The sequence below is a fragment of the Salmo salar genome, chromosome ssa17, assembly GCF_905237065.1.
Source record: "Salmo salar chromosome ssa17, Ssal_v3.1, whole genome shotgun sequence".
In the NCBI taxonomy this organism is placed as follows: domain Eukaryota; kingdom Metazoa; phylum Chordata; class Actinopteri; order Salmoniformes; family Salmonidae; genus Salmo; species Salmo salar.
Genome location: NC_059458.1, coordinates 18,063,490 through 18,089,112, shown reverse-complemented (window position 1 = coordinate 18,089,112; position 25,623 = coordinate 18,063,490). Strand labels below are relative to the sequence as shown.

The 25,623-nt window shown below is 43.5% G+C and overlaps 1 protein-coding gene across 1 annotated transcript; it reads right to left on the bottom strand.

The window, feature by feature from the left end:
• Positions 1-729: 729 nt before the first annotated feature.
• LOC106575314 (ATP-binding cassette sub-family C member 4) lies at positions 730-25,176 on the bottom strand. Its single transcript, XM_014151776.2, has 30 exons — positions 24,911-25,176; positions 23,084-23,194; positions 21,679-21,799; positions 21,297-21,521; positions 20,665-20,754; positions 19,584-19,747; positions 18,417-18,542; positions 14,171-14,420; positions 13,298-13,405; positions 12,498-12,587; positions 11,612-11,803; positions 10,963-11,057; positions 10,778-10,864; positions 8,693-8,789; positions 8,246-8,455; positions 7,511-7,648; positions 7,344-7,381; positions 7,119-7,225; positions 6,843-6,989; positions 6,590-6,669; positions 6,327-6,477; positions 6,128-6,247; positions 5,865-5,975; positions 5,598-5,698; positions 4,366-4,713; positions 4,142-4,231; positions 3,864-4,036; positions 3,192-3,297; positions 1,592-1,726; positions 730-1,399 (listed from the first exon to the last, which is right to left on the bottom strand). The coding sequence occupies exons 1-30, from the start codon at positions 24,982-24,984 to the stop codon at positions 1,313-1,315; spliced, it is 3,972 nt and encodes a 1,323-aa protein (XP_014007251.2). The 5' UTR covers positions 24,985-25,176; the 3' UTR covers positions 730-1,312.
• Between the last annotated feature and the right edge of the window lie 447 nt (positions 25,177-25,623).

Genomic DNA, 25,623 nt, shown 5'->3' with positions numbered 1-25,623 from the left:
TGTAAGCCTCTTTCCACAATATTTCATTATCCCCCTTTATAGACATTAACATTTCCAGATAAACCAAATATACACAGGTTTATCAAGAATTTAAATGCATAATTGGTCTTTTGAACTAACAGATCTTTTTCAGACCTGAAAAAAAAATATTCAAATTGGGCTGCCTTTGTAAATGCAGCAGTTTTCCTTATCAGATCTTGTTCGGAGGACGAAAGCTCAAATGGGCAGAGCTTGCAAGAGGTGAGAGCCAAATAAAGAACAGCCTTTTAGGGAGGCAGGTTGGAGGTGGATGGAGGGCGTTAAACACGGGTTGTGACAGGCTAGGTTGCCAGTTCCAATCCGGCATGTGCCTTTCTACATGACTCATGGACTGAACAGCTTTAAATATGTGAAACAACCAGTGTGGTGGCCTCCCCCTGATGGCACCATGAAATAGGTACAGGGACCAGAAGGTCAAATCTCAGTGTGGTTTGTTTTCTAACCTTACCCCAACCCCTATTCCTGAACTTACAATCACCTTTGTTTCTGCCCTCGACAACATCTAATAAGGAAAACCACATTTATAAATGTTGATCTGGGGCTTTACTCAATCTGTATGGCGGAAGTTCCTCGCTATAGCGCAAATGAAATTGAAAGGCAATGTTCGTGTAGACTGTATTCAAGGTAAACGCCACGGCAGCTTAATCAGAAATGATTATTTGGTATGGCTAAATAACTTACGTTTTTACATTGAATACACATTACCACATTTAATAAATATGAATTATACAAAGATGACTAATCTAAAAACTGCTGCAAAAAAAATGAAGGCACTAAAACTACATTACGTAGTTTATACTTTCAACCAGACAATAGGCCATGTAAATGAATCTAAGGAAAGAGTCCTCAAATTTTGGCCCTTGTAAATTATGTACACAAGTCTGGCAAAGATATTTATCAGTCAAGTCACAATCAATTGTCATGGGTATCAATGGTTATTCCTTTAAAATCGATTGGTTACTGCATGTTCGTTTGATAAATAAACTAAAATAAATAAGGGACAGTTAACATTTAGTGTTTCCCCATCCCAACTTTCTTAGCTTGGGGAAAAATCCCTACAACTGCATAAGTGGATTTGACTCAACTCAGCCTATGGCACACTGGACCAAACCGTTCCACCTCTTCGCAGCTTCCTGTCCAAATGGAGTTTTTGCAGGGTGATAAGGCACTGTTGATCTCTGTAGACTGGAGAATACCATGGGACTTCAGTACCAGCCAACTCTGAGGAGCAGTACTCCAGGCTTAAACAATAGTCAAAGCCTCCTCCAGGCTGTTACAGGGCCGTCTCAAAGATGACCAAGTTGCCGTCCACTCCGACCCCTCCGTTGGTCGTACTGGGACGACTCCGGCTGTTGTATGCCTGAATCAAGACGAGACAACCGGTGTTAGTGTACACCAACCCGAAAAGTCAGAGGTATGTGGACGCACAAGAACACAACTCCCACACATCTGTGTGGTAGCATGTCACTTTGAACAGTAAGCTATTTCACTACCAGAGAACAGAGTGGGAGAGTAAAGTGAACATACTCTGTTGAGTCAGTATGCTACTTACCTGTTTAGCTGACTGCAGGAGGGCAACAGCCTCCTGCCTGCCTGTCTGCTGGACCATCTTGAAGAAGATACCATCAGGGTTCTGAAGTAGGGTGTAGGGCTCGTCGTATGCGTGGATCTGACCCGCGTCTAGAACCTGGGAACAGAATGAAGTTATAGTAAGTCATCTATGGTCTATCATTAGGATACAAAAAGGACCTGACAAGCCCTTGGACACACGTTGAAATGTTCTTGAAAGAAAAGCAAATTTTTTTGGTCCATTAAAATATCAAATGAATCAGAAATACAGTGTAGACATTTAATGTTGTAAATGACTACTGTAGCTGGAAACGGCAGATTTTATGGAATATCTATATAGGCGTACAGAGGCCCATTATCAGCAAACATCACTCCTGTGTTCCAATGGCACGTGTTAGCTATTCCAAGTTTATCATTTAAAAAAAAAAAGACACTTATCATTAGAAAACCCTTTTGCAATTATGTTAACACAAACTGTTGTGCTGATTTTGAAGAAGCAATAAAACTGACCTTCTTTAGACTAGTTGAGTATCTGGAGCATCAGTATTTGTGGGTTCGATTACAGGCTTAAAATAGCCAGAAACAAAGTACTTTCTTCTGAAACTTGTCAGTCTATTCTTGTTCTGAGAAATGAAGGCTATTCCATGTGAGAAATTGCCAAGAAACTGAAGACCTCAGTGCAAACTGGATCTAACCAGAATAGAAAGTGGGAGGCCCCGGTGCACAATTGAGCAAGAGGATAAGTACATTAGAGTATCTAGTTTGAGAAACATCTTAATCTTTTCTTTTTATTGGCCAGTCTGAGATATGGCTTTTTCTTTGCATCTCTGCCTAGAAGGCCAGCATCCTGGAGTTGCCTCTTCACGTTGAGACTGGTGTTTTGCAGGTACTATTTAATGAAGCTGCCAGTTGAGGACTTGTGACGCATCTGTTTCTCAAACTAGACACTAATGTACTTGTCCTCTTGCTCAGTTGTGCACCGGGGCATCCCACTATTCTGGTTTAAGCCAGTTTGCGCTATTCTGTGACGGGAGTAATACACAGCGTTGTATGAGATCTTCAGTTTCTCTGCAATTTCTCACATGGAATAGCCTTCCTTTCTCAGAACAAGAATAGACTGACAAGTTTCAGAAGAAAGTTATTTGTTTCTGGCTATTTTAACCCTGTAATCGAACCCACAAATGCTGATGCTCCAGATACTCAGCTAGTCTAAAGAAGGTCAGTTTTATTGCAGTTTTCAGCTGTCCTAACAATTGCAAAAGGGTTTTCTAATGAACAATTAGGCTTTTAAAATGATAAACTTGGATTAGCGAACACATGAGTGATGGTTGCTGATAATGGGCCCCTGTAAATATTCCAATAAAAATCTGCCGTTTCCAGCTACAATAGTAATTTACAATATTAGCAATGTCAACACTGTACTTCTGATCAATGATGTTATTTTAAAAAGGACAAAATAGATTTCTTTCAAAAACAAAAACATTTTAATAGTGTGTGTATATATATATATAAATATAAAAAACTCATACTCTAGAGTAGACAGATACCCAGTTGGGTGATCATTGTGTAACTGGAGAGCTCACCAGAATACGGTCGCTGTCTATGATGGTGTTGAGGCGGTGGGCGATGGTGAGCACGGTACACTCCCTGAATTTGTCTCGTATCGTCTTCTGGATCAACTCGTCTGTTCTACAGAGCCAGGACACAGACAGGGAGGACACACTCAGCTGGGAGGAAGAAACACACTCACACTTTCCTCTACTACTAGATGCCTCCCAGTCTTATGTTGCATTCATAACCAAGTGGGAAGGTGGTAATTACCAGTTGGATGCTTTCAACTAATTGAGAAAAGACGAGTGGCTAATTGACAACAGGCTGCATCAAACTAAAATTACAGCTATCATGCCTGTGAACAAATAAGTGTTCGAAAACCATATTAGTAAATAGCTTTTTTTTTTGTACGGTTTTACTGTTTCATTTAACAGTCAAATGTTATCGAGAATTTCCTTAGTAGTTGAGGTCAGCATGTGAGAAAAGTCAGAACTCAGGGATGATAGACGAGTTTCCCCACTAGTAATTACTAGTTGGAAGGGCCTTCAAGTGGATTTTCCCAGTCATAAGTGGTAAATACCACCTTCCCACTTGGTTATGAATGCAGCATTAAAGCATATCAGCTGCCTCTGCTGCTCAGCTCTAAAGGACAGACAGGAGGTCCTCCATGGCAACACATGTGTATGGGAGAGGCAGCTCTGTACCTGGGGTCCACGTTGGCCGTGGCCTCGTCGATGATGAGGATGCGGTTCTTCCTCAGGACGGCTCGGGCCAGACAGACCAGCTGCCTCTGACCCACACTGAAGTTGGAGCCCGACTCAGCCAGAACCGTCTCCATCTTATTGGGCAGCTCCTCCACCACAGACTTCAGCTGGACCTGGAGAGGAAACAGTTACTGGAGTAAGTAAGTTTCCACAACCTGTATGTCAATGCGTGAGAGTATATCCTGTTACTGTATCAATAGGAGTCTGAGGAGCAGTACCTCTTGGAGAGCGTTCCACAGGTCCTCGTCTGTGTGCTGGCTGAAAGGGTCCAGGTTCTTCCTCATGGTGCCGGTGAAAAGCACAGGGTCCTGCAGAACAGAGGGGCCACAAACAGAAAAATGTAATAAGCTCTAACAGAGCCATATCTGAACTAGGAGCCTTTACTACATTCAGAAGGACTAAGGGACAGAGCAGCCACAGAAGACCCACCAACAGTAGCTACCTGAGGTATGATGGACATCTTCTGGCGCAGGTCATGAAGGCCGATCTCGGAGGTCAGAACTCCGTCAATGTAGATCCTGCCCTCTGGCTCTGCCAGGCGGAAGAGAGCCGATACCAGGGAGCTTTTCCCCGCACCCGTCCTGCCCACGATGCCAACCTTCTCTTTGGGCCTGAACATGGCCTTCATGTCCTTCAGGACCACCGGTCCGTCTGAGCTGTAGGAGAAGCTGACCCGGTCAAAGGTGATGAGGCCTTGGCTCGGCCACTCAGGAGGAGGACGCTTCTGGGTTTCCCAGGGTGCTTCACTCTCCAGCTCTGTGTACTCCACCACCCTCTCCACTGATGTCATCTGAGGACGGTGAATAAACCATGTCAGTCAAACAGGCCTGGCTTTTGTCCTAGCATGGCTTCTCTAAGCAGCCCAGTACATAATTGGGGGTGAGCTCACTGCCATCCAGGAAGGCAGGCCCAAATTCCAGCCACCCAAGACAGACTGTCCTCTTCCGCACGGTAAGTGGTACCAGCGCATCAAGTCTGACACCAACAGGCTCCTGAACAGCTTCTATCCCCAAGCCACAAGACTGCTAAATAGCTACACAAACTATCAGAGTTGACCCTTGTATTTAATTTTGTCTCTATGCGCACTGACAGGACTCTACACACTCACTCATTTCATTTGCACACACATATTAGCTGCTGCTACTCTGTTTATCATACATCCTGATGCCTAGTTACCCCACCCCCTGCACATTGTAAATATGGTACTGGAACTGACTGACCCCAATTATAGCTTACTGACTTCACATGTTTTTCTTATTTCTATTTCTCATGTGATTTTGTGTTGTTATTTTTAATACTACATTGATTACTGCATTGTTAGGTTTAGAGCTGGCAAGAAAAGGCATTTCAATGTACTTGTGAAGTACATTTAAACTTGAAACTAAAAGCACTATAGAGAACTGCATTAAGAAGCTTCAGAAAACCCTCAGGCTGGATTCTTGAAAGATGTTATGGACGAACATTGCATCCTGGCATGAAAACCAGCATGAAGAAGATGAAAGGCCAAATAGACAGTGTCAGAGTGACCACTAATAGTTCTGAGAACTGGGTTACACATCTCAATCAACATATTTCCAGACTAAGTTGTCTGGTGGGTTTGTAAAGCATGTAGCATCTCTGAAGAAGGGGTTGATTGTAAATACAGGTGTTCCTCTACATATCTGGTTGTCTCACCATGTTCTCCACCTCAGCACTCTGCCGTACCCCCCACTGGAACATCCCCATGAGAGTCACAGCGTAGGACAACGCCAGGCCTACAGATCCAGCCTCCACCTCTAACACGGCCCGGAGGAGAAACAAACAGGACACTGGTTAGACCCAATGCTCAATCAATCATTGTTATTCTAGGTCTGGTCTGGCAACAAGCTGCAGTTTTCATAACCTCCTTCAGCCCAAGTGTACTCTGTAATTGTGTTGGCTCTGTGTGCCGTTGTCCCTTACGGTCTCGGAGCAGAAGGCAGCCGAAGGCGGTGATGGTGACGAAGACGGCACACATGCCATCCAGGCGGACGGCGAACCAGCGAGAGGTGACCAGGAACAGGAACCAGGATTCTGAGGGACACTGATTCAGTTATATTCCTATAGAACACACTGTACAGAGCGGAGACTGGGTACAATGTAAACATGTTATTAAATATCATTCTCCATCAATGTACTTTGAGACAAACAAAACGGAAGTAAGGCAGCATTGAAAGGACAACCACCTGAGTGCAGATCCTGATAAGCGTCAAAGGTATTTTGGAATCGCTCCTCGGCTCTGAAGGCTCGAATCGTCCACAGACCTTGGAGGGACGAGGACAGGTGGGAAAAGACTGGACTCCGAGCTGCAGAGAGACACACCGTTACGGATTACTGTCCATGTGCACGCAGACTATTGAGCAAAAAAAGGCCACTGGCACTCACTGGTGGATTCCAGGCGCTTGACATCTCGTGACGTCTGCAGGAAGTAGCGTCTCAGGAACAGGAAGACGATGATAAGAGGAGCCAATGGGATGAGGATCCAGGGGATGACGGAGGCCGCTACAGCGACCACACCGATGATCTGCAGGAATATCTACTCAGGAAAACATCCCAAAGACATAACCAGAGGAGAGGGAACAGGTTAACTGGTGATCGAATAGTAAATACCTTGTAAAGATGACTGGCCAAAATGTGTCGTGGCTCACCTGAATGAAGTCCACAAAGGTCCAAGGTAAGGCCGCGTCCAGTTGGCCGATGTCCTTAGAGAAGCGGTTGAGGACTCTTCCTGGGACACAACAGAAGACAAGACCAGGAATTTAAAGACTTTTCTTTCTTTGTTTACAGATATTAATGTTTGACCTTAAGCAAACAATGTAGCATCTCTCATCACAGAAACTGTGGCAACAGAAAAATCGCTTTCCCTATGTGTTCCAGTTTGAGCATTGGCTTATGGCTCACCAATTGGGTTAATGTCAAAGAAGCGTACAGGTGTCCGGAGGATAGAGTTGAACATGCGGTTGTGCAGAGACTGAGCAGCTTTCACCAGCACATTGAACATCACCAGGCTCCTGGCAAAGCCAAAGATGAGAGTTGCTCCAGTCAAACCTGAAAACACAGATTTTCCATTTTGTAACACAGACAGACACAAAACGGTTATGGAGGAAGAAAAAGCCTTCATGACACTATTCTAGGAGTAGCAACACAACTCCCCGAGTAGGGTTTCCACTGTCTCACCTGCGTAAATGCCGAGGTAGAAATCCAGGTTCAGCTGTTCAGTGACATTGACACCATTTTGGATGGTCACAGTGCCGTTAACGTTGAGCTTCTCCTGCTCTCCTGCCCTGTCAATCACAGAGGAGACAGAGCTAAAGCAGAGAGCCAGTCCCAACACAGCATGTTAAAAGGGTATCATGACAGTTGCATGACTGGAAATGAACAGTGAAATTAAAAATGTCTTACCAATATGCCAACCACCAGTCCTGCAGAATATATGCTGCCTGCACACAAAACATAAGTATGTGACTAGACCTATATCATTTAACGAAGTCGTCGTCAGATTGAGTTTCTTCCACACTACTAGTGCTGTTTTTGACCATGTAGTTGTACTGAGGTTATGATGTCATTACCTGAGCTAGGAACTGGAGTAATGCAACTCCTATCAACACCAGGATGTTGGCGCCTGCCTTCAGGTACTTGACATAGAGGCCGACGCCGATGGTCCCCTCCGAGCGGCTCTCCTCGACTACTGTCTGGACAGGCTCTGCCTGCAGTTACACACAAACACCATATGCTTTATTGGGGGTTATTCATTAAAGCCACTGCAAATAAAATAACATTACGGTGCACAGATATCATGTCAAGTGAGTCACTCTGTGTAGGTTCAAGCACGAGGGAAGTTGAGAACTTACACAACCCCTGTGTTGGGGAATCTGAGCATGTCAATAAGATACAAATTCACTTTTTTTTTTTTAAAAGGAAAGTACAACATGTACTTTGCTGTGGTTTGCATAGCTTCTACTAAAATTACAAGGCAACAGTAAACACTGTCCCCCACGAATGATGCAGTGCCCCCCCCCCCCTTGGGCCAAATAAGTGTAATTGTGTAAATGCCGGATTTCTATGGCAAGACATCATTCACCCAAGTGTCGTCAAAATCGGGTCAGTGCTGTCTGAGATATGACGGACTATGCTGTCTGGCAAACTTCTACTAAAAGTTTGTACGCACTGCCTTGTGGACAAAAAGAGCAAGCACAGGTAACTTTTTCCTTCACTCACTGCTTTGCTACCAAATATCAGGGGCAGAGTGAAAATGCTCCTAGTGACTGTATCTAAGGACTGGACCGGAAGTGGGCGGGACCCACCGGAAGCTGTTCAGTTCCATCTTTAACAGAGCGCATGGAGGAGGTGTGGGAGACCACTGAATTCTGCGAGAGGGTGCGGCTGCATGGCGAGCGGCTTTCAGTCTCCACCCCTGGGGCTTGTGGCCCCTCTTCTTCCCTCTTCAGGAGGGAGGTGAAGTCGACCCCAGAGCGCTGGAGTTCGCTGTACGTCCCCCTTGCCACCATGTGACCCTGAAACAGACACACGAAAGTCACACCCCACCAAACATCTGGAGTTTGTATGTAATGTATAAGTCTGTCTGCATTTATACGCGTGTTCACACCAACTGTTTACACCAACTGTTTACAGTGTAACCCATGGTAACACAACCACCCCCACTTTCAGTGCAGGTCCTGCATTAACTTGAGCACAGGGTAGTGCATGTGCTCCTATGTAGTCTTAAAGTGTGTGTGGAATGTTGAACACACCTCCTTGAGGACGAGGATCTGATTGGCTGCTTGGAGGTACTGTAACTGGTGGGTGACCAGGATGCGGGGCTTATTCTTCAGAATACCACAGATACACCTAGACACACATGGAAATAGACATGGAGACAGAGGATCAGTCTGAGATGACAGCAGACCTGTCAACCCTGTCCAACTTTTTAGAGTACCAGATGGCGCCGGCAAATTGGAGATTGTCACCTCTCAAACAGGGCCAATCACTAGGGCCAGCTCACAAGTATTGGCTTTTTAGACATGGTTCCTAAACAACAATAAAGGCAAAATAATTTTGAAAAAATTAAAAATATGATTGCATCTACACAGATCAAACTGGCTACACAATGCTTAAGTAGGCTACCACAAAGGGAACCTGAACTCTGTTCTCTAGAAGAGTCCGCTGTGTCAGCCTAGGTAAAGGTGCCTATTGGATTTCTTTGCAGCACGTATATCATTTCAGATTTTCTAAATTGATCAAATCTCAAATCTAGTGCAAAGGCATTTTAGAAGCATTTCCTCGTTAGCGAATACTAGACACTCACTCGTTCTTTATCGCGCAGTCTTCTAAACTCCCGACTCCATTTAAAGCCAAGATGTTTATATTGACTTTTGATAATTACAGTCTATCAGGTTGCGTGATCCTCGTAATGTTACGTGGAAAATACAACTAATGGGACGCAGTATTAAATGCATATCACAGTCGCATAAATGCGACCAGTTACTTTTCGTATTTCCATTTCATTTCTTTCACTAGCAAATGAACTGCTGGCACTTCAGAGCCCACTGAATGTCCATCTTATGTTCTCTAACGTTAGCTTGAAACCATTAGTGTTTACCTTTCCACAACACACGGGGTCAAAAAGGGATTTGTCCATGTGTTTACGTACAGCTGACAAGTCGGCAAACTCAGCATCACATCAAACAGGAGGAGGGGCAGACGCGTAGCAACGTCCAATAATGATGTATTAAATCGCCATATCTGTTGACACAAACTCCATACAGGTCTGTGTGTTGCAGCTCGAGAATCGGGATGATTTACTCAGTGGATGTATTTATTCAAATCAATTCAGGCCATATTCATTTCTGGATACTTTTAACTCATATCTCGTACATGGACAGAATTGCATAGTTGGTAGGTAAAAATGTGTGAATGTTGGCAGGTCTGTGACCGCATCCACACCAAAAACACAGATTTACACTTACAATGCTATTGAAACCTGTTCTAACCGTTATAGCTTTTCATACATGTGAGCCCTGCACAGTAAACGTGCTGCCCACTGCTCATCACTGCCCTGCTGGTTCCATTATGAACACTTTCCAGGGGACCATGTCATGTGACAGGAAGAGGTAGAGTAGGGCTCTGTTGGCCATTGTGTGCCTGACAGTGGCAGCAGCACCACTCCTTTTCCTGCCTTCCTACCCTCACTGTGATCAGAGGCTAGGGCTGCTTTGATGGAGACCTCAGGGAGGTTGGAATAGAGCGCTCCAGGCTTTCCGCTACCCTGCCAGATAAATCACCAGCCACCAACAAAGGACTGGGAGACAGGAGCAGGAACAGAACGCTTCATAACACCCCAGAACAATAGTGGAAGTACTGTACATATTCCAGTTTATGCTTCAGTATGTCAGTAGTTCATTCACTGCTTTACATGCTTCAGTAAGAGGAATACATTGCTCTATGCTTTGCTCATAATCAATGAGGTAATGTCCTTGCTTAGCCAATGTTACAGTAGCACATCTTGTTTAGACTTGGTGAGCTACCCTGTGGCAATCCCCGTGACCCCTTATAAGGACAAGGAGAGTGAGGATTATGCTGCTGCAAAATGGATGCGCTGGGCACAGATGTCAATTCAACATCTATTCCACATTGGTTCAACGTCATTACATTGAAATGACGTGGAAACAACCAGTGTGTGCCAAGTCGGTTTGTGTTTATCGTTTTGCTCTTTTACAGTCATGTTGAGACGGTGTACTGAGAGCAAAGTTCTAGCAGTGTATTGCGTCACTATTCAGTTGTGTATAAAAAAAGATATATTTTTAAAAACTGTTTAGCTGAAACTAAGGTTCACTCACTGTTCAAACAGGTGTCTCCCGACCTCAGCATCCACAGCACTTAGAGGGTCGTCCAGCAGGTAGATATCAGCATCCTGGTACACAGCCCTGAGACACAACAAGGCTTTCAGAACTGGAAGATATTCATCTATAGAATGTACCTCAACTCATTTCTACTCTGGTATGAAGTGGAGCTGTGGTCTTACCGGGCCAGGTTCACTCTAGCTTTCTGTCCCCCACTGAGGGTGGCTCCTCTGTCCCCTATCACTGTCAGGTCCCCGTCTGGCAGCAGCTCCATATCCTGAACACAGAAGGCACAACAGAGACGACAGGGGTTAATAGGACCCACAACCATCACAATCCCTCCAACAGGAGGGCCATAATGACTATGTGCAGGACATGATCTTCCACACACAGAGGGAATGCAGTTTGTACACAGTGAAAGAGGACAGTGTTAATGTTACAGAGTGCACGGCTGGGGAAGTGACACTCACTACAGATCACTGTGTGTTTGAAGTGTTCTCCATGGCAAGTGAATGTGTGGCTGAAAGTCCAGTCCTCTGATCAAAGAGGAAGTGTGTTTGTAGAGCAGATGTCTGTTTCATGGGATGTGGTTGTGAGAGCGTGAATCTAGTCTCACATTGTGTTCAATAGGGCAGAGGGGACAGAGTGTGTATGTGTTCATGTACGAGTGTTGACAGCTCTGATGGAAGGCGTACCACCTAGAAACCAAGGTGTTGGTTCTCTTTGCAGTCAAAGTTCAAGAGACCCGACGGTCTCAATGGAGCTTCAATCCTTGCATTTAGAAATCTCCCAGCGTTAAATACCATGAGAGCTCCATTCAGTGTGTCTTACCCTCTTGAGGGCGCAGGCTCTCAGGACCTTCTCATACTTTTGAGGATGGAGCTCTTTGCCAAACAGGATGTTGCTGCGGATGGTTCCAGGGAACACCCAGGGCTGCTGGGAGGCGTAGGTCAGCTGACCTTTGACCTTCAACACCCCTTTGTCGTGAGGCAACTCCCCCAGGATGGCGCTGAGCAGAGAGGACTGTGGGAAATTTGAAGGGGGAACAGGTGAGCTTGATAAGAACATACCCTGAGTGTACAAAACATTAGGAACTACTCAATATTGCCCTCAGAATAGCCTCAAATCATCAGGGGAATGGACTCTACAAGGTGTCGAAAGCGTTAGAGATACTGGCCCATGTGGACTCCAGTGCTTCCCACAGTTGTGTCAAGTTGGCTAAATGTTCTTTGGGTGGTGGACCATTCTTGATACACAGGAAAACTCTTGAGCGTGAAACACCCTACAGCGTTGCAGTTCTTGACACACTCAAACCAGTCGCCTGGCACCAACTACCATACCCCATTCAAAGGCACTTAAATATTTTGTCTTGCCCATTCACCCTCAATGGCACCATGTCTCAAGGCTTAACAATCCTTATTTAACCTGTCCCCTCACCTTCATCTACACTGATTAAATTGGATTTAACAAGTGACATCAATAAGGTATCATAGCATTGACCTGGTAAGTCTCATGGAAAGAGCAGGTATTCATAATGTTTTGTAAACTCAGTGTACACAAAGGCACTATGTCACAGTCAGAGGAGAAAACCTCAATGTTTACAAATCCTGCAATACCGTTTCTGATTCACACGGTAGAAAAATAATATTTCTAGTTGCCTTGCTGTCCTCACACAGTGATGTAATAGGCTGGCACACCAAGAAACATGACCTCTGACCTTTCCAGCCCCCACAGGTCCAATGACAGCGACAAGCTGCTCTGACTTTACTGTGAGTGACAGGTTCTGGAGAGACGGGGCGTCCTGACTCTGTACAGAGTGAGAGAGGGGACATTTCAGGTTAGACTTTATTATAAGAGTTGTAATACAGCGAGAGGTTAGCATGTCTTGGGGGTATGATCTAACTTTCTCACTCATCATTATTCACAAATCATTCAGGACTAGCCATAATCATGGTAGCAGCCACATGAATGTAGAAGTGTTTAAAAGCATTATATTCTTATTTACAATAAGTGACATTTAACATTCATTTCTATTGGGCACAAAATAATCTGAAACAACCTAAACAAACAGCAAATGCATCCAACACGTTTGTAGAGTCCCAAGCTTGATGTAATCAGTGTGTGCTAGGAATATGGGACCAAATACTAAACTGTTGACTACTTTAATACACAAGTGAATTTGTTTAGAAATGCTTTTGGTCCCCTAAAATGGGAAGACTATGTACAAAAAGGTGCTGCAATTTCTAAACGGTTCACCTGATATGGATGAAAATACCGTCAAGTTAAAGCTGAGAGTCTGCACCTTAACCTCATAGTAATATTTAAAATGTGGAGTGTGTATACAGTGAGCTCAAAGTGCTGGAGTAGAGACAAAATTGCCTCTGTCCCAATACTATGAGCTCACTGTATACACACACAACAAGTAGCATCAAGCTGTAATAAAGGTGTGTGTGAGATAGCAGTAAACAGCACTGTAGCTGTATTTAGGAGTCTGAATGGCAGTGGTTGAACATTCACCGTGTCCCAGTAGCAAATCAGGTCCTGGATGTCCACATTGGGCTCTTGCTTCTCCTCCTGGAGGAATCCATGTTTGCTTTTCACAATCTCATCCAACAGGAGAAAAGTCTGAGAGTGGAAACAAGAGAGAACCAGTGATATACAGCCATGTCTCATCATGTTAACAAAAGCACCGCGTCGAGACGGAGCCCAGGCTTTGTTTACAATCGTGTTGGATCCAGATGACACATTTAACTTGAAGATCTTGATAGCAATGATGCCTGTTACGTCCCTGGCTTTGAACAATCAGATGGCATACAGTAATGAAAAGCCTGGCTGTGGCTCAGATAAGTCCCATGATGATTTTACAGTCACTGATCATAAAGCATGATAATGTGACAGGATTACATAATGAATCTTAGGGGGTCAGCCATAGCCAGGCCTTGTGTTTCACATTGGCATCCAGGAAACTGTCAGCACAGCACATCTAAAATTAACTAAAAATGAACCCAGCGCAGAGACGACACCTGCACTGTCAGAAGCCAACACGTGAAGAAGACGAGCCTTGCACAACCTCAGGAGAGCTCTGGTATTGTATGGTTCACACAGAGGTAATACTTACATTCGTCAGAGATAATGCATACAGTAATGCACAATAACCAGAACAACTTGCTGGATTAAAACCACCCAAGAAAGAATGTGATGCCTTAGCTGCTTTTACATCTTCATTTCACACGGTTTCTTTTTAACGAGGGACAATGCGTCGTAGCATCTCTACCTTGGAATACTACAGATGCTGTGTGCTTCCCAGTAACTTTACCATATGATACCACAAACAAATACTGAAACTCCTTAAAATGGTTGCAGTCTCAGAAGCTCACATGTATTTTATACCTTGATCCTGCGGACGCTGATGCGCGTCTCAGACAGCTTCTCTATGGCCGAGGGGAAGAAGAGGGTGACGGTGAGGCGGACGGCACTGTACAAAGACACGGCCACAAACACCCGGCTGGCTGAGATGGTGTTCCCCAGGAGGACGTAGACGGTGAAGGTGATGAAGACTATGATCTTACTGGCCGCAAAGAAGGAGGCCATGTTGAGACCTCGCAGGTAGGAGCTCGACATGATCTTGGAGATCTCTTTCCTGAGGGAAGAATGAGAGAGAGGTGTTCCGTAACAGCATAACAAAAACAAACCCAGGAAGCATTTCAACAAATGTAACACCACAGAGAAACAAGTCTGCATATAAATATGCATGAGGATGCTACATGATTGACATGAAAACCAGGAAGACGACACACTGATAACATGGCTTTGATGACTGTTGGTTTATCTGCCCACTTATCTTAGCCCTGCGAGTATGTGTAAACACGTGTGGATATTCAAAAGGAGAGGAGCAGGGCTTGTCCTGTTGCATGAGGAGAGGTTGTTGCTATCCAGAATTCAAAACAGGGCCGATGTGCACCACAGATTCACTCAGTCACATTATGAACCACTGCACGAGGAATCCTTATGTAGCTCTTTATAAATTGCTCAGATTGAGTATTTTTAATCACTGGGAAGAACCATGGGCACCTTGTTTTCCTTATACTAACAGGCAGGTGACAGATTTAGACAGCCTTATGACTGGATAGTAGTAGCAGGTCCATGTCACAGCTCTGAGGTGGAGAAGCTGTGACAGAGCTTGTCGACACTTGTTAACATGCCAGTGGCTTTATGCCAGCTCTGTGATCCATTGTCCATTTTAGGACATCGTAGTATACGCCGAGTGTCCAAAACATTAAGGTCACCTTCTTAATATTGAGTTGCACCCCACTGTTGCCCTCAGCGGAGCCTCAATTCATTGGGTGGTGGACCATTCTTGATACACACCGGAAACGGTTCAGCGTGAAACTCAGCAGCGTTAGCACCTACTACCATACCCTCGTTCAAAGGCACTTAAATCTTTGGTCTTGCCCGTTCTCCCTCTGAATGGCATGCATACACAATCCATGTCTCAAGAATACTTCTTTAAGCCGTCTCCTCCCATTCATCTACACTGATTGAAGTGGATATAACAAGTGACATCAATAAGGGATCATAGCTTTCACCTGGTCAGTCTGTCATGGAAAGAGCAGGTGTCCTTAATGTTTTGTACACTCAGTGTACATGGTGGTTGTGTGTCTGAGGCCCACTAGCAATACCACACCAGGCAACAGTGGTGGTTATGAGAAGTAGGGTTTGGTGTTATCCAGATTTTCATACCGCTTCTGTATCATACCGGGGTATGGGGTTCCTGGCAATGCACACAAGGGGGCACCATTTCTTTTCAAACAGTAAAAAATAAAAGCTTACAAATGACTAGCGTATTCCCATAGCGGACGCTTGCTAATTGCAAACAAGCACAAGTCAACATAAACAAATTGCAAGGACAGACACCCACCAAGAAGCTTGATCTTGCAGGCTAGCCACTTAGCAAACCAAATACATAACTGGAGCCCTGAGTTGGAGAGTGTCCAGTTTATTAGGTACACCACCCCGACAGTAATTCACATGGCTGGCAGACAGACATCCTGTTACTGTTCCACTGAACTTTAGAATGGGCAAAGCGAGTGACCAAAGAGACTAAGCATGGTATGATCGTCGGTGCCAGGTGGGCCGATTCCAGTATCTCAGCAACGGCAGTGACTAAGGTTACAGAGAATGGTGTGACAAACAAAAAACATCCAGTCAGTGGTAGTCCTGTGAGCGAAAACAGCTCGTTGATGAGCTCGAAGGAGAATGGCAAGAATCAGGCAAGATAACAGGTGGCCACAAACAGGCAAAGAACAGTGGTGTGGAAAACGGCATCTCAGAACACACAACTCCTCGGTCCTTGCAACAGTTGACCACACCGGGGTTCCACTCCTATCAGCTAAAAACAAGAAGACGCGGCTCCAATGGGCATGCCATCACCAACGCTGGATTATTGAGTGGAAAAACATTGCCTGGTCCAACGGTAGAGTCAGGATTTGGCATAAGCAGCATGAGTCCATGGCCCCATCCTGCCTGGTGTCACCGGTACAGGCTGGTGGCGGTGGTGTAATGGTGTGGGGGAATGTTATCCTGGCTCACGTTAGGTCCATTGATACTAATTGAGCAAAGTTTCTAATCTCTGAAGAATTCAGACCATTCTAGAGGATGAATGAAAAAAGGAAACCGCACACTGCTCTTGATAGTATCACTGATATTTAATAAGCTTACGTATCGGCCTAACGGCCTTCGTCAGAGCTTTTGTGAATTTTCAGAAAACAGCACCTCTATGTAGACCTAGCCCCACCCACATCCGTTCCACGTATGGAAAGGGGTTGGAGGCAAAGGAAAAATAAATAAGTGCTACCAAACATAACAATATGCATTTCACAAATATTACAAAAGTGTATAGACAAGACGTACCGAACACGTCCATAAAATCACAACGAGGACATAGCAAGTTTTCATTAATCATTGGGTACATCATACGAAAAAACTAAGTAATCTTAAATAGGAACATATTTTAAATTCACAACATAACATACATAGGCATTTCATCATTAAGTCCTTTAGGAAATAATGTCTGGAGGGTGAAAATCCAAAAACATTCTCTTTTGCTCAGAGTATTATTAATATCACCTCCCCTGTCTGATATCTTGACTTTCTCTATGCCACAAAATCTAAAGGTTGAAATGTCATGCTTCAGGTCATTAAAATGTACTGCGACTGGATAATCCCTGTCGTTTCTCCTGATTGAACTTTTATGTTCACTAATTATCTGTTTGAGAGAGCGGGAGGTTTTACCGACATAGCAGAGCCCACATGGACATTTAATAATGTAAATAACATGGGTGGTGGTGCACGTGATGATATCGTTAATTTGAAACCGTTTTCCTGTGTGTGGGTGGCAGAAATATTCACACTTCATCATATTGTTGCACTGTGCGCATCCTCTACATTTATAGCTACCATTTGGACTTAATGATGAAATGCCTATGTATGTTATGTTGTGAATTTAAAATATGTTCCTATTTAAGATTACTTTGTTTTTTCGTATGATGTACCCAATGATTAATGAAAACTTGCTATGTCCTCGTTGTGATTTTATGGACGTGTTCGGTACGTCTTGTCTATACACTTTTGTAATATTTGTGAAATGCATATTGTTATGTTTGGTAGCACTTATTTATTTTTCCTTTGCCTCCAACCCCTTTCCATACGTGGAACGGATGTGGGTGGGGCTAGGTCTACATAGAGGTGCTGTTTTCTGAAAATTCACAAAAGCTCTGACGAAGGCCGTTAGGCCGATACGTAAGCTTATTAAATATCAGTGATACTATCAAGAGCAGTGTGCGGTTTCCTTTTTTCATTCATCCTGTTTCAACTGTTGCCATGCACCTGCAACAAGATTGCTCAGATGTGCGAGTGCCTTTTGAATCTTGTTAGACCATTCTAGAGGAAAAGGTGGCTAGATGGGTGTACCTAATAAATTGGCCCCTGAGTATATAGTGACAGTATTGAAAATCATACCGTGGGTATTTCAAAATACCCCAGTATACCACCCAAGACTAATGAAAAGGGTTAATCGCTAGGATTTCAGTCGATTTGACTGACAACTGTATGTTTTTATTTATTTCACCTTTATTTAACCAGGTAGGCAAGTTGAGAACAAGTTCTCATTTACAATTGTTTGTATAACTTATACATTTGTGTCAGTGTTACTTTGGCACAAAGTACTAGATAAGCTTATCTAAAATGTCTGGACAAACCCTCAGGAGACTGACATGAATGTAGTTAGTGTGTTTGACAATTTCCTTAAACATCGTTACAACATCACAAGAAGCTATTGTTGGTGTCGATTCCTCATCACAGAAAAATAAGAGGAAGGTATTTGGTTAAAACACATCATGGGACCGTCACTCGCGTCAGCAATCCTAACAGGATAACCAGCTGAATTGAATCATGGGTGATGGCAGAATTTTTGAAATAACACATTTCGCAATCTGTAATGGGCTTTGGACAATAGCGCTTGTTAAGTAAGCATTATTACAGTAACAATATCTACAAATTTAACACTCTCTCAATATTGACTTTGTTCTGTGCAGTGGGATCAGTTCAAAATCTTCAATGTTATACTTTTTTTTTTTACCTTCTGACATCATTGACCAGTGCTGAGAAGGGCTTCTCCCAGGCATACATTTTGATGATCCTGATTCCAGACACCACTTCATTCATGGTGCGTATCCTATTGTCAGTCAAGGCAGCTGTTTTACTCCTGCAAGGAAAGGACACTTCTGAGCAATATTTTTATTGTTGAACATAAGACTGTAAAAACACCAGCTCCAAATGATTTTATTTTTGGAAATATTTGCAAGGAGCGTGCAAAGTAGAAATACTGGGGTGCAAAGGAGCAAAATAAATAAATACAGTAGGGGAAGAGGTAGTTGTTTGGGCTATTTACAGATGGGCTATGTACAGGTGCAGTGATCTGTGAGCTGCTCTGACAGCTGGTGCTTAAAGCTAGTGAGGGAGGTAAGAGTCTCCAGCTTCAGAGATTTATGTAGTTCGTTCCAGTCAATGGCAGCAGAGAACTGGAAGGAGAGGCGGCCAAAGGAGGAATTTGCTTTGGGGGTGACCAGTGAGATATACCTGCTGGAGCACGTGCAGCTATCATATGCAAATAAGGTTTGAAATGACTATGATTTAGTCAAATAATATATCTGTTTGGGCTTATTGCGGTCAATTTGCAGTCTACAAATGATTTGTAATCGTGTTCAAGCCCCCTGACTATCTGCTCAAGAAAAAAAAAATATAAGAAAAAAATATTTATAATTCTTTAAAAAAATAAAATAAAAATTATAACAAATAAATACATAAAAAAATATTCGCACAGCTGAATCTAGTTGACAATCCCTGCATTAGGTAAAAAAGAAAGACCACTATATATTTCTTAGACAAACCTGATTTATTGACAAGACAGCCAATTGTGCCCTCATAGGGGCCACGCTAGGGTTACGTCCTCATAGGGGCCACGCTAGGGTTACGTCCTCATAGGGGCCACGCTAGGGTTACGTCCTCATAGGGGCCACGCTAGGGTTACGTCCTCATAGGGGCCACGCTAGGGTTACGTCCTCATAGGGGCCACGCTAGGGTTACGTCCTCATAGGGGCCACACTAAAAGCAGGCCAAAGATCAGTTTACAAAGCCATTGGTATGTTCATTGGGTTTCATATTGGGCAAGAAAAGGAGGAAGGCACTCAATGCTGCTTGTTTTGAAAAATATTAAGCTCAAACTCCGATCTACATTGTGTTTTACCTGAACTTAGAGAAGAGCCTTCCGAACATGGTCTGCGTTGGCATGAGGATGACGAGGACAGCCATGCCTGCGAGGCATGATGGGCCAATCTCCACCCACAGCAGCCCCAGGACGGCCGCCGCCTGGAGAGGCCCCACCCACAGGAAGTGCAGGAAAATAGTCACCTGTAACCAAGCGAGGGGGAGAATCATGTGTTGGAACTCATAGGGTGACAGTGACAACAGGATTTTGGAAGATTATTGTACATCAGTTGTCTCAAATTCCCACCCGCAGGCCACCAGTGACTTACGGGCCTGCAGTGGCCATGAGTTCTAGACCTCTGTGTTACATCTACAACGTAGTTTGATGCTACAGTCACTGAATCGGACTGTGTACGTTCCAGTCAGCCATGTTCTAAACAGTAAACTGTAGCAGCATCTTTCCTTGACTTTGAATCATTGACCACAACATGCATCAAAACAGTAGTGTGGAGTAGGGCAGTGTTTTCCCAACCGTGGTCCTTGAGTAGCCCCAACAGTACACCGTTTCGTTGTAGCCTTCGACAAACACGCCTCATTCAACTCATTGAGGGCTTGATGATTAGTTGACATGTTGAATCAGGTGTACCTGTCCAGGGTTACAATAAAAATGTGTTCTGTTGGGGGTACTGGGGGACCAGGATTGGAAAACACTGGAGTAACAATGCAAATGTTAATTTGTCTGCCAGGTGCCTGGAGAAGCCTGTGACTGACCTTTATCAGAATGCACAGTACTATACCTCAGTCTGTCACCAAGAAACAGATCCCTTTAGATGCCAAAATAGGTTACGTTTTCACCCCAGGTGTCGGCACACTGATCAAAATTAAACTCAAGTGTTAACCTGCATGGTGCCAGTCAAAGTAACAACTCAGTCAACCTTGTGCGACTTATGCAAACTTCCAGGGTTGAAGTAACAGAGCTGATATTGGATTGGGTCTGTGTCTGCACAGTCGATCAAAAGTACAGGTTAATTTTCAACAGCTTTTTTCTACTGTTGCTATTAGACCAAGTCAGCAATATGCAAAGTGATTAGAAAAATATATATATTACAAAAGGTTCATACCTCATCAAACTTGTTGACATCGTTGGATAGCAGGTTCACTATTTGGCCTGTGGTTGTTTTTCCCATCGCTGCACTGCTGAGACACAGGGCCTGGGGTGACACAGACATTACCAAGTTAATTATTGCAAACTCAATAAATAACACCAAGTGATTTGTCACTGTCACAATACAAAAGAAAATACCTACACGTCAGTTTGGAAAGGCAGACATACCCTAGAGCAGGGTTTCCCAGCCCTCTCCTCAGGGACCACTAGTCGCTTCACATTTTTGTTGTAGTCCTAAACTGGCACACCTGATTAAATTACTCTATCAATCATCAACCCCTTGACTAATTGAATCAGGTGTGCAAGTTTAGGACTACAACAAAAATGTGAAACGTATGTTGGTCCCTGAGGAGAGGGTTGGGAAATACTGCCCTAGGTGAGGGGAGTTCCTTTCCAATTTGTGACCTTAATTCATCAAGTACAAGAGTGGAGCGAAAACCCGCAGATACTCTGCCCTCTGTGGAATGAGTTTGACGTGTGTGAGAGTGTGTGAGAGAGAGACTCATCCTTTAGTCAGCCGAGTTGAAGTTCAGAAACGACCTTGAGAAAGAAAAAAAAGGTGTGTAGGCATGTGTCTCTTATAAAGACCTTCTTGTAGATCATGTGACACATGGCTACTCGCATCTTCATGCCGCTCCTCTGGACGTGGAAGAAGTAGAGGTGATGCGTGATGGCCAGGATCAGGGTGGACAGACAGACACCAGCAGCGTAGCCAAAGGCCTCATATAGTGCGTCCATATTATCAGGATCGTACTTCTCAAAGTACTGGATCAACTTTCCCAAGAACACTGGCTGGATCACCTTAATCACCTCCTATTGGGGGAACAAGAGAAGAGGTAGAGAATATAACAGAGAATATGAGGTGAATCCACAGCTTGATATATAAACATATGGCTAAGATATCATTGAAATTCCCTAGCAGGGCAGGGTACCGGTAAGTATTCCACAGTCATGTTTTTTTTCTACATACCTCAATAAGAGTAAAGATCCCCAGCACTGCGTAGGGTTTCCAGTAGCACTTGATGAGGACTTTGGTGAGTTTGGGAGGCCTGAGATCTTTAGCAGCCTTCTGCACCTCATGGTCCCAGTGCCTGTGGAAAGACGGCTTTCCTTTTACTATGGGAGAATCTCAATTGAAATGACTTGATTTCTCACATCCTCTCCAATGAGTTTTGAGAAGGAGGCGAGGACCGACGACGCAAGGAATCCCTATAAGTACCTGGATGTTCAATTCTGCATTGCATCATGTGGTGATACAATTGCACAATCTAGGATTGGTACAGCCATTTCTTTACATTTAAATTAGTGATATAGATCACACATGGAACACCTTTAAATAGTTCTGAAGTAACTACATTGATTTGTCATTTTAAAATATATCGAGGTCGTTTTCCCTGCAAAAACATGGAGTTTTTATTATTCAAACCACCTGCGGGCCAGATTGGACCCCTCCAATGTTTGACACCCCCGTTTGGACAAAGACAACAGATCGGTCAGCTTGACAACATTTAACAGACTTAGGATATTTTATTTAAATTTGTGTACATCCATTTAGTATGATATGCTACGTTGCGTATGGAATAATGGTCCGGTTACTTAAGACAGAAACAAAAGTTGGGTGGTTGGTCGGGGAGAACGGGTTCGTCCAGCAACTCAAAGGTTGCATGTTTTAGTCGCGTCAGGGACAACTGTAGCATTTTAGCTAACCGTTCCCCTAAACTCTACTTTACAGGTATGGAGAATTTAAGTTAATACTCCTAACCTGCTGCTTTAGCCGCTAACGTTAGCCACAAATGCTAATGACGCAACAAGAAGCCTGGCCTCAGAGCAAGACGTATAATACTATACATCCTCAAAGATGCTTGATACATTCAGTCATCCAATTTGTATGATGTGGTACGACCGTTATTCCATTTGTAAGGTAACATATCATACTAAATGGAGGGATACAAATGTACATTCCAAATCCAACAAATTGCCCTGGGGCCAGGTTGGATAGGTGAATCTAGACAACGTCTTGGTGAAATGCTGAAACATTTGTTTATTTTCTCATATTTCTTCATTTACATGCTTCCTTTTATTGAGCCATTTCATAACCATCCTTGAAAGCAGGCAGGACAGGCAGCCTGTAAAATATTAACAATGACATGTTAAATGCAGCAACTCCTTTCCATCTATTTATCAAAGGGTAAACAGCCAACAGAATATGGCTTTCATGATATGCTTGGTGTATAGTAGTGGGAGTATAAACATCCTCAGGTGGGCGATAAGCAACTGGTTCGAAGGCCATTCCGCTTTACGTTCCATTTGGCCTTAATTAACCACAATTCAACAGGCTACTTCTGACTTAGTTCAGAATTATAGGTTTGCCATACCTCTGTAGTTCCTCTCCCAGTCTCTCAGATCCATCCTCCGGAAGCACTTTGTACATGTCATCTTCCTCTAGCCTCCGTTTGTATCCAATGCGGAACAAAGGATTTAGCCAGCTAACGAAAAAGAGAAGAGGTAGAGATGAAGTGTTTAATACATGTAGTGTTACATTCAGGATGAGCAGGGCAATGCATGCACTAGACCAGGGGTTCCCAAACTCGGTCCTGGGGCCCCCCCTGGGTGCACGTTTTGTTTTTTCCCCTAGCACTACACATCTGATTCAAATAATCAAATCTTGATGATGAGTTAGTTATTTGAATCACTGTAGTGCTAGTGAAAAAAAAGAAAGAAAAAACATGCACTCAGGGAGGCCCCAGGACCAAGTTTGGGAAACCCTGCAGTAGACCAGTGCTTCCTAAACTTTTTCACCCATGCCCCCCCTTTCATCTAGAGCTAGGAATTACCAAGGACCTCACGATATTATCCCAATACTTAGGTTCCAATATGATATGTATTGTGATTCTATACTGTGATTTTATTGCGATTCGATGTTCCAAACATATTGCTCTTCACATGTCTGCTGCAGAGGGACAAGACAGCTATGAGAAAACAGGTTTTGATCCATCATAGAAATAAAAGTGCTGAAATGAATTGGCTCCCTATTAAAAGATGGAAAACAAGCTATGAAGGACAAATACTGGGGATTTGGTACAGCAAACTAGCACAAAAATATTGGGATAGTCAAAACGATACATCATCAAAAATAATATCCCGATATGTAGCTATCAATGTTTTCCCCGATGACTACTTTCATAATTGGTGAACATCACCTGGACATTTCTGACAAGTTATAAATAGCTCTAAGGTCTGCAAAGACACGAGGAACTGATGATGCACTACCCAATTTCAAAATTACACCTTGTGCATTATACTATTACAACTTTCAAGAGTAAGTTGAAAGCCTGACTGAGTTTATAAAAATAAAAAAAGTTGTTTATTCTTCATCTCCCACTACCTCTCCAAGCCCCCACTGCAGTAGACAATCACTCTATTTGTGACATAGGCCTACTGGTAGCATGTCTTTGTAAAAAGCATTTACTGTAAATGCTTGAGTACCCAACTGTGTGCACTGTGCATGTAAAATGTACAAATTGTCAGCAAATGCCTTAGCAAACAGCAAATGTTGTTTTAGAGACCTACTCCAGCCACCTTTTCAGCTCATTTGCACTCGGAAAAAACGATTTTGCTCAAAACATTTGTTTTACCCATTTGTATATTACTGTATTTATACGTGGAGGTGGGGTCTTGTTTTTCAACAGGAAATGTCAAAAAATTGCTGGAGTACGTCTTTAATGTAAATATAAAGCACAGTTTGTCTCATTCAAGTCAAAACGAGGCATCCATCCTTTCTCTTCTCGCAGGGGTTTACATCTGAGTGTATCCGAAACAAATGAGATGGCGATTAACAGCCTAGTTTGCGCAAACAATATTCTTGATTCATAAATTACTGGAATTTTACTTGGCGTCATCCTTAATCCAAGACTGAATGAATCAACCGGAAATTGTGATTTCACGGTGGGGAAAACCATCGAATTACATGGGTAAAACGCACTTTGTGATAAACCATACTAGTGATTTGAGTTATAAGTGTACATTATGACGTTATACCTAATTTAATTACACAGCAAATCGTTTAACCCCTCAAACTAAAATTAACCGAATACGTTTCGAATAGCCTAAAAGTACCACTTTCAGTAAACACTATAACGACTACCTGTAGAGCCTAGCTCAGCTTTATTTCAATAACCCGGCGGCGAAGGTTGTTGACTTACCAGAAGAATACCTGGGAGAAAATATTAGCTTTTGCCGATGGATTCGTCTTCGCATCTTTTTTTACCGGTTCCATATTTCCCTGCTGACACTATTCAAAGGCTTGGCCAACTTCCACGCGTGAGATGCGACAAAGTCTGCTACCTCCGCTCTTCAAAACGGTTACTTTATTTCCTGTTGTGTAACTTGGTTGCACGCACATGGTACTAGGCTAGGTTACAAGACAGCCAGCCAATCACTGACCTCGAGTCGGAATTGTGCTGTGGCACGCCACGCGCTAGCTAGCGCCAAACTGGTTCGTCACTAGTTACCAAAGTCATAATCCCCGCCTATTTCGAAAATGTATCTTCTTAAAATGTGTTTTTAACCTAACGCTAACCACACTACTAACCAAACCTTATGCCTAACCGTAAATTAAGACCAAAAAGCAGATTTTGGTTCTCATGAACTTTTACGAAAAGCCCATTTTGACTTTGTGGCTGCGGTAACTAATGGAAAAAAGAGCGGTGGAAATGTAGTAGTTGGTGGCAATCCACAGCAGCGGTCTCATTCAGTAATGTCCAAAATGTAAATATATAGTACTGCATGCTACATCCTTTCTAGGAATAGAGCAACTTCTACCTGGAGCTAACTTCGAGTTCATGAACCACCCGGTACACTTGAAGGCATTGGTTTGTTGAGAACATGAACACTACAAACATACTGCTGCAAACTA